Genomic DNA, 10160 nt, shown 5'->3' with positions numbered 1-10160 from the left:
AGTCAGCGGCAGGCAGGAGGTGTAACTCCAGCATTATAAACTACTTCGGCACCTCTAAGCAACCTTTACATAGATTTAACAAATTTCAAGAGATAAACACTACTGAGATATCTTATACTATCTTAATGGTAAACTGATTTTTTTGTTTGTTTGTTGAATTGCCCCGGTTAGTTCTTGCTACTTAAGTATGTTTGGAGCTGAGATCATAATATTCAGAGTCCTTTCAATATCTGTCTTAAATTAATATAAGCCCACTAAATGGTATGCCAAGTGGTATTACAGTAATCGATGGACTGTTTCACTGTGTTCATTCCCTTTCTTACACACTGTCAATCCTGGATTCCTTTCTATAGTGCAAAGGTTTAATATAAGTAGGAGAGAACAGCCTTACTCCGCTGAGTTCACAGCTCTACACCTTCTTTTGAAACAACACACAGGGATAAAAGAATTTGCAGTTCAGAGAGTGAAGGGATACTGTCCAGGGTATCAGAAGAGCTGAGTTCATGTTTCCTCTGATTCAGAAAAAACTTAACAGTGCTGCATCTATGCACTATTCTATCAAAGGGCAGCAGACCTTCCCTGTTTCAGTGTACACACTCCACATAAGGTGGGCACATTCTAAGAATGCTTTCCGAAGCGAGCCCTCTCTTGGGAGTTGTAGAAATAAAACTGTACTGTACCAGTGATTTGTTCCTGCAGGCTGTTCTCACTGTCAAGGGCTGAGAAACTTTTTGTGATCCTCAGAACCAGAACTTTAGGTGCCTCAGAAACTTTATGTTTTAAAAAAGATTAGTTGTCTGCAGAGTTTAGACAATTCCAAGGTGAGGCCTAAGATTTATCACAATCAAGCTAGCAGTAAACACAGCTCCTTATTTATTTTCATTAATAAATTAATAAGTAAACTTCATTATGGTCTGCCTATATATATGTATGTGTATATATATGTATGCGTATATGTATGTATATATGTACACACATACTTGACATCCAGTCACACAACACGCGCTCTGTCTGAAAATAACGGACCTAGTATATTTTAATGAACTTAATATGATTAACTATTGAAGTTTCCAGCGTAAACAGTACTACTATTATTTTTAGAAAGCATTAGCATGAAACAGAATTCTAAATTTGTTCACAAGATATACAATATTCTTATGGGATAGTGCAGCAGGTCCTGCTCAGCTGGTTAAACCTTAAAAAAACAGTAGTGTAACAAACTTGGCATAACCACTTAGGACACTGTACATCATAGCTAACTGGGCTAACCAGTATCTCAGTTCTTGCAGTTTTTATATTAACCAATGGAAATCAGTCAAATGGTTAGTTATGCCAAGTTCTCACAAAAATGTGCAGTAAAAAACTAGAGTTAACAAAATCCCTTCTTCCCAAAGTTAAAAATAACTACCCAAATTGAAATATAACTAAAACTGTTTTCAATGTGTTTGCTTGTTTTACATAGAGTTAAAAAAAATAATGTAGTAACAGATTGAGCCTTCCTCCTTAAAAAAAAAAACAACACACAAAGAAGACCTGATGACACAATACAAAGAAAACAAACTTTTTCCAATTTTTTTTCAGTGCCAAGTAAAAATTTATGTGAGACATGAGAAATTACTTGTAAATTAGCTCGTGTAAAGGCAATAAAAAACAGCAAGGTTTTTTGAGCAGTAAACACCTTAGAATAAAGTTATTGAAAATCATAAGCCTATTTCTACTTGGACAGATAATAAAAATAGAATATGAGATGAGGAACTCTGATAAAATACTATGAAACTTCTTACGAGAAGATGCAAACAATAACTGAGTAATTGCACTTCATACAGCATAGGCATAGAGAAATTCAGGTCCCCACCCAGAGCCTTTTTGATCTTTAAGTTCTCCAGCTTAAGTTGCCAAGTAATGAAAGAGCAGCATCATCTTCCCTGGACTGAGATGCTCTAAGAGTCCTCAGTCAAATGGTTGAGCTCTTTGCAGCCTTTGACTATAATTAAGATCTCACAGGCCAAAGTTTTGGAATCATAGAGGAAAAAATTCTCAGTTTTGCAGGCCAGAAAGGCCTGGAGGCTGTGCACACAGTCACTTTAGCCAAACTGGACATCCACCCTTGCTGCTGATATTGCAAAATAAATTCCATTCAATGCAGCCACACTCAACAAATTTGACTGCCTGGTGGGATGCCTAAAACTCCAAACATCATGGAAGTACATTAGTCTACAGAGACAGAAATTCTGATTACTAGCACTCCTCAAGGAGGCCCAGCCTGTATGACCCATAAGGCACACAGTTCACAAAGCCAGGCAGCCATCTGAGCTTGTTCTGAACTGACATCCCCAGTGGGGTCCATCATAAAATCAAACACACGTGTCTTGTGATGCAGAAGGGATGGCAAAGTTCTCAGAAAGATGTCAGTTGGAAGAGGATTCTCCTGTCATAAAGATTAACTCAGCCCCTTCTGCCCATGTGTAACAGACCCCCAGGAAAGGCAGCCATCAGGATTCTTACTGCTCCTGCACAGGAACACAGTTCTGACACCCTCTCTCCTGTTCATCCACTGCAAGAAGGCAGAGGTTCGTATATGCTCCACTACGGTGGAATGCATGCTTCCACATATGCATATGGTATATATAGTGCATGCATCCAGAAATGCATGAAGTCTGTTTCTAGGATGAGAAAAAGCACAGCAGCGTGCTACCTTTGCAGTCTGGATACACCAGCCAGAAGAGTTGGGCTTCTGCAGTCTAGCACATCTACACGGCACGGTAACAGTGAGGAGTAATTCAGATCTGGCTCATTTTTGCTATGTGGTATTTTCCTGCAAAAGGCAGAAGGTTGTCTGCTGAATATGGAGAATGCAGATTGAAGACCTGCACCTCAGCTGAGAGTACTAAATAAGTCACTGTAACTTTATCAGGTTTGAAGGTGTGCACCTTCCCTTGGACTTGCACAGCCAAGTTTCATGACAGGCTCTGCTGCAGGTGATGTTTTCTGATCAAGACTCTAACACAGTGACAGCCCCCTTGCACCACACTGAAGCTAAGAACTTCGCTTCTGAGTGTTCAGTTTCACGAGCTTGACATTATTTTAAGATAGCTTTTTCCTACACAGTCTGAACCGAGAATGAACACACATTGTGACAGAATTTAAACGCCTTACTTTATTTTGTGGATGGTTCTGTTTATTCTCTCTTTCCTTTTTTTTCTTAGCTATAATGACATTTTGCAGGTCTTTTCAAAATCAGCATTTTACTTTTCTTGTCAGCAAGGATGAGGGTGAAGTAGTTAAGATAAACGATTGGAACTCTGCCATCCAGGTGGACTGTCAGCATGTTAAAAAACAGATTGAAACTGGGAAGGAACTAAGTGAAAATTTATGCTCTGTTGGCTGCTTCTCATTAAGAAACATTTGCTCATGAATCTTACATTTTCAGTCTGGATTGCACTGAGTGATAAGAGCATGACATCATAGTCTTTTCTGAATTGGAGAGTAACATCTGAAAAAAACAACTCTACAAAGAATAAAGGGTTTAATTCTTTTTTTCACTCTTTGTTTTATTTAAAAAAAATTAAATAGCATTTTCACCAGCTGTATTTATCTTTTTTATAAAACCCAAGCCATGCCTTGGAGAGGGTGCATTGAGTCTCAGTGACCTCCAGAGGACTATGTCTCTTCTATGCTTCCTTCAGTGGATTTTGGTATCTAATTCTACATTTCTCAAGAGGTTGGTGGCTTTCAGAGGCTTTAGAATTCCTATCTGAATAGATCATAAGTGTAAGCTTACAAGAAAGTGCCACTCACTGGCCTTATGAAAATCAAGCCTCCAGCTAGTTTTATAGATCTTTATCTATAGAGAGCAAACCCACAAAATAAACTAATTTTGAAAATATAAACCTCTGAGTATTTTTTTCTTTTGGGAACAAAGAAATCACTCTTCGCTTCTTTACTGATATATTAACACTATTTAATGACATCGTATTCAACATGTACCAAAAGCATTTGATATTTCTATAACTGAAAAACTGGAAGTGAAACTACTGAAGTTCGTTTCTCCTGAGTAAATCGAGAAAACAGTTAGTTGAGCAGTTAAGGCCTTGGAGATCTGGGCTCTGTTTGCAGTTCTGTCATGACATGGAAAGAGACCCCATAAATGGATTCCTCTGCATGAACCTCCCTACCTGTAAGAGATCTAATTTTCCCTTGATCTGAAGGGGACCTTAGATCATGGACTGGAAGAGAGGGATGCATATTCCTTTAGAAAGAACTGACCTGTGCCACAGTTTGCCAGGTAGTAGCATCATCCTCGCTTGGATGGATTCCTTGATTCCACCTTCTCTGAACAACATAGATCACAGGCTCAATGGAAATATTGAATTTTGAGGACCACTTCACCTCCAGGTCTCCAGACTGAAGTTCTATGAATTTTAATTCTTTCCGGGGTTTCAGTGGAACACCTGTAATAGGATCATGCAGACAAAAATATGCGAGTAATTTACAAGGTATGATTAAACCATATGTATATGAAGCTGTATAAAAAACAATTATAAAACATAGGAAGTTTGTTGGTCAGACAAAAGGAAAAAGGGGGAAAAGGACAGGCTGATGAACATGACTTTCAGTGCTCACAGCTGATCTATCTCTGCTAAAAGTAAAAAGTTTTCTTAAAAATCTTCAAAATTATTTCTTCATTTCATTAAAAGCTAAAGGATCTAAAACTTGTAAGCTAAAACTGATCTCACAGAAAACACTTTCCAAATATGCTTTGATAACCTGGAGAAACATCCCTTTCATCCCAAGCAGAATCAGCTATACCTGTTCAGCCTTCCACTTCATTTGTCCGTAAACACATCTAATGACACAATTTCCACAGCATCACATGGTAATCCATTCCACTACTTCTCTATCTTCACGGCTAAAAAGCTTTCTCGCCACCTTGTTTAGTCTCCTCTGTTGCATCTTGAACTCGATTCTTGTCCATGATGTTCATGGATCGTGGAGAACAGATTCTTTCTTTCATCTATGGAGGAGCCTTTTATGTACCACAAGCCTGTTAACCATGCCTCTGAACGTGTCCTTCTTCACTCTAATAACCACAGAGCCCTCCATTTTCCTTTTAAATCACAGTTTCTAGACCTCTGATCATTCTTCTAGTTGTCTCTGGAAACACCCTCGCTGGCCCACAGCCCTTCTCCAGAGTCAAGCCTAAAATGGGACACAGACTGTGTCCAAGCAGTTACCAGTGTAGGCTAGAGAAGCAGGATTATTTCACACATCTGATATTAGTCTGATAAACTTAGGAAGGCTGTCTGCCTTCTCCATGGCAGCAGGATCTTATTGACTCACACGCAGCTGTACTGTATGATGTGTCACTCTCCACTCTTCCCCGAACATCTAGGAAAGGTAATTCCAAGGCATCTTGGAATGGATATGTTATATCTAATGTATATTGTTCAATTGTTACATTTCAGAGACAAAGATGTCTTTCTAAAATTTTACAGCAATTTCTCATTACATAGTGACACTGAAGGACAGTTATTTCTGTTGTTTCTACTGCTGGTAACATCACCTTTTTGAGAATATCTGCAGTAGCTTGAAGGAAAAAACAACTCTTCAAATCTGGCATCTTTTGATTAAAACAACAAATCAAGTGTAAGATACATTTCTCTAGACAGACTTTAGGAAGTCATATATTTGAGTGCACAGCATTTTGTCACTTCAGGATATGTCACAAATAAGACTTCTTTGCTGGCATATAAAATTTCTTAGCAAGTTATTGTATGCACTTTAGTTATTTTTAGTTATTTTTAGTTATTTCAGTGGGTGCTCACATAAGTCCAGCTGTACGTGTTGGTTCAATAAATTGTTTCCGACTCAGTCTGCCACAGATGACTAAGTACCAAAATTTCCTTAAATGATTAAACTATTTCATATTTTAAGGGTTCTTGTCCTAAATCTGATTACACAATTAGCTGTAAGTAAATAAAAATTGATATTGTAGCCCTTGAAGAAACCTAAAATCAACTTGAGGAAAACCCAGTACTTAAATCTGGTTTTCACATCAGTTTAATCCCTGGGTATCCCTCAACAGGCAGCACTCTTAGACTAATATAATGAACACCAGAGAACATGTCAGTTCGGATTTTCACATCTGAAAATCCTTCTCTAATTATGATGCACAATAATCCTACAATTTGCATGTTAAAAAAACTCTCATCTGCTTTGCATTAGGGGCAGTTGGATTCACTTGATTGCAAGTATCTCAGCCTCTCCGCTGTTACGTAATTGCGTGCAGATGGAGCGCAGCAGCACAAACAACAAGAGCACAGCACAAGTGTATTTTAAAATACTTTTGTAGGACCAGCACCATCAATTTTATATCCAGATGTGTAGATCCAATCACCCTTCAATGTGCTTTTTATTATGTAAATGGCCAGCCCTTTCATCCTTCTGGAACAAATTAGTCCTGTTAAGTCTGCAGTGCTTAAGTGAAGCATTCAAATCACTGATTGCTCTGCGTGTGCAATACCAGAGCCCAGGAAAAATGTTTCTGAAGGTGTCTTTCATATGGCACATGCATCTCCGTGTCATCATAAGAATCTTTATCTTAAATGTTGGTTCCTCAGGAATTCAAAAAGTGTCCGTGGAAGGGTTTCAACAATAAAGGCATCAGTACGACTGTCAAGAGTTGCTCAGAGTCGCAGAGATGTGCACCTTTAAAATTGTACACTACTTTTTTAATACAAATCTATTTTTATTTAAGCATGAAAAGAGCCTTTAAACTGAGGATGACCATCTGCCTCCAGCTATCCTATTAAAATACTGTCATACCATCATACCCTTTAATTGTCCTAATCTTCTCTTCACAATTTACATTGCCCAGATCTGCAGTTTGGTCTGCTGTATGGACTGCTCCCTCACACGTTTCAGACAGAATTAGTTAGGCTAATTTAGACAGCATGAACACTGAATCTTGGTTAAAAACTGGTCCTGGAAAGTTCACACAAGTAGGTGTCTCATCACATCTGAGAGACCACTAACTTCTGAACAGGAAAAAGGTGATGGGTATTTCTTTTCAGCTGTCACCAGCTGAGTGTAGAAAAAGATACATATCCTTGTCCTTACTTGCTGATGAATATGTGCACGTTAGACAAAGCGATGCTGATCAAGCGTTTTTCCATCCCTTTATCTGCCTTCCTTTTGCTTCTGCATTTTTAAACTGTTTTCTTTCTAAGCTGAGATATGGCCCCCATTTCTATCTCTAAAGTACCAAACCTACTTTAGGCACTTACTGTTATTTATAACATCCTGATGTCTATATAGAAAAACAAAAAGGTAGGCCATGGAGATGGGACACTTTCGGAAGTACTTCCCTAGTTGAGACGACGTAAAGGAGGTGGATGAGGCAGATGACAGAAGAGTAGGAGACAACATTGATATCTCCAATAAGAGAAAATAAAAATGTAAGAACTATGAAACTGATCAGTAATACTCTCAACAGAGATGAAAAAATACAATGGCAGTGGTCAATTTGAAGATTATAGTGCAAGCAAGCCAATAACAAGTTAGGATAACAAGTATCTGAACTTATGTTAATCCAACAACATCTGCAACATAGGACTTTGGTGCAAGTGTACTTACATTAACATTCTTTTAGGACTGGGCTTTAACACTCAGTACTAGGGGACAAATCCAGTTTGTAAATCCAGCAAATCAGATGGGTATTTTATACCTGCTGTTGTAACTCATCTCCAGAGCCTGATCAACAGTGAAACTATAGGAACTTCTGTAGACTCTTAGATTCAATCTGACTTCATTTTCTAGCTGTGACTGCTGTCAAAATCATAAGAATAAGTACTAAACTTAACTCACTAGATCTTAGTCATGCTTGCAGAGTTTATTTTTCCTTAGTGACAGGAAGGTCATTTACTCCTGGAGGAAATGAATAGCAAGCCTGCCCTGCTTCTATTTGTCCTTTGTTGCAGAAAGACAGGTTGAAGAGGCTAATTAGCTGAATTCATCATCAGAGAAAGCAGTACAGTATTGGGCTTGCCCTTCCTTTGCAAGACATTAATGCTCTTGCAAGCAAGCATCTCCTGCAGACAGGTGATAAGACGTTAGGGGTTAGTTCTGTACCTATATCATTAGGCTGAACGGCAGCACTTTCCAGTGTGCAGTTACACAATGTAGCATATCATATCCGTGTCCTTTTCGACAGCACGTCATTTGTGTGTTTATTTGCTTGTCTGTTTTGTTTTTACCTCTTCCAGCTGTTACATTTACTGGAATGCTTTGTATTTGTGGTATGGAGCCTGATGTGTAAATCATTACATATACAGTACAAATATCAGTTTATCACCCTGGTCATTTGTCTCAAGAAGATGGAAGAAAACTAAGCGATTCATTTCAATAATTTTCGTTTTAAAGGTGCAGTTTTATTATAAGAGTGTATTAATTCCTTATAGTTTCAAATGGGCTGCTCTGAAGTCTCTTGGAAGCAAGAGAATTTCCCTTTCGCACTAGAAATCTAGAGCACAGTATGGCCTGCAGTTCAAAATATTTTGAGTAATATCTTCATCAGTTTTAAGCTTACTCAACCTCTATGACTTCTAGATCAAATTTTTTCCATTTATCTAAGTAAATAAGACAGTGCTTCCTGATGGTCCATCCTGTACACTCAAAGACAGGATTCAAAAGCCAGAGCACATTATTTCTGACATACATTCTCATCACTAGGGACATCCAAAAAGATGCATCAACATTTCAGTTAAAGCAATGAACTTAAAAATAAAATCACCATCTCCTTCACATATTTCACCACTTTTCCATCCACAGATGGAAGTAAGCCTGGATTCGGACCTAAGCTTGGAGCTTAGTTCAGAGTTGTGCTGATTAGGGTCCCCACAGAGAGCCCATGCTATGAGAAGCATAACTGATTAGTATTTATTTTTTGTCACTGAAATATAGAGAATGGGTATCTAACAAAACATTACAACTCTGTGGAACAAGAAAATGCCTTTCATAAATGCTCACTGTTGTGTGTTAGGTGCACACTTTCAGACTATGTCCATGTATAAAGCTTTTTATAATTCCAACAAAGTAAAATCTAGAGTTTGTCTAAGTCTGTATGTTCCAGCTGATGGATGTCAAGGAGAACCTTTTTCATAGGATCTCAGAACACAATTCAATTAAAAACTTTTTAATAAGATTTCCTTAGATTTAAAGAATGAATTAATAAATATGTGGATATTATAATTCGTCACTATTTCATTCTTAGGTCATTAAGACAACGAATGCCAAACATACTGCATTGACTCCCCCTCTTACCAGATTATCTCACACTTTGTATTTGGTAGCCCTACCTGCTTGACTTATAATCATAAATGTTATCTGTGATTAACAGGACTTGAGATATTTATCATTAAATATTTTCCTGCTGCATTCTCTCTCATATGCATCAAATGAAGTAAGATTTCACCTAAATTGGCAAGTTTGTTCTGCTTAAGATGATTCATAATAGCCACGTATTTACATTCCACAGTTTTCCAGACATTAGCTTCATAAGGGGGAAAAAAAAAAAAAATTCAGAAAGTGAAGCAACATTTTTCTTTGGCTTCCCACCCTTTCAGTATCCAGCGTCTCAGAGGCAACTCTCTCTCTCTTCTTCTTCTCATCCATGCAAACTCCTAAGAATGAAACTCCTGTTTTCTAGAACTTCTTATGCCCTGATGTTTTTTAGCCCAGTATGAGTACGTATTAATAATCTTTACCTTTGTACAGATTCTTTGGAATTTGGCACGTATGACCACATCCATTGGAACAGCATTTCTTCACTCCAGAACATTCACTATCAGCTTCACAGCTTTCAACACAGGCAGCTGCAAAACCACTGGCCTTCTCAGGTGCTGGACAATCCCCTTGCTTCACAGACAGGATATACTTAAGGAATTCACAGCTAGTTAGGCATTCATAATTCTTCTTGGGGAAAAGAGGCTAAAGGGAAAACAAAAGAATTGTATCAAGTTTTCAACAGGAACAAAACCAACCAAAAAAAAAAAACCCCAACCACTAGTTGTATGTTTTCCAAGACCTCCTAAAGGAAAATTCAGATTTTCAGCTTTTGCAAGACTATCCCTGAAGGTTTATATATTCAAGCCACTTCTAAA

The 10160-nt window shown here is 38.0% G+C and overlaps 1 protein-coding gene across 1 annotated transcript in view; it reads right to left on the bottom strand.

Annotated features, from left to right (window-relative positions):
- Positions 1-10160, bottom strand: part of KAL1 (Kallmann syndrome 1 sequence) — a gene marked incomplete at its 5' end in the record, with an annotated part of 98467 nt that overhangs the window by 40098 nt on the left and 48209 nt on the right. Inside the window, 2 exons of the mRNA XM_010155655.1 lie at positions 4267-4451; positions 9765-9987. Of these exons, the coding sequence (XP_010153957.1) occupies positions 4267-4451; positions 9765-9987 (408 nt within the window). The remainder of the gene's footprint in view (positions 1-4266; positions 4452-9764; positions 9988-10160) is intronic.

Source organism: Eurypyga helias, unplaced genomic scaffold (genome assembly GCF_000690775.1).
Source record: "Eurypyga helias isolate BGI_N326 unplaced genomic scaffold, ASM69077v1 scaffold6287, whole genome shotgun sequence".
NCBI lineage: Eukaryota > Metazoa > Chordata > Aves > Eurypygiformes > Eurypygidae > Eurypyga > Eurypyga helias.
This window is presented reverse-complemented; position numbering and strand designations above follow the sequence as displayed.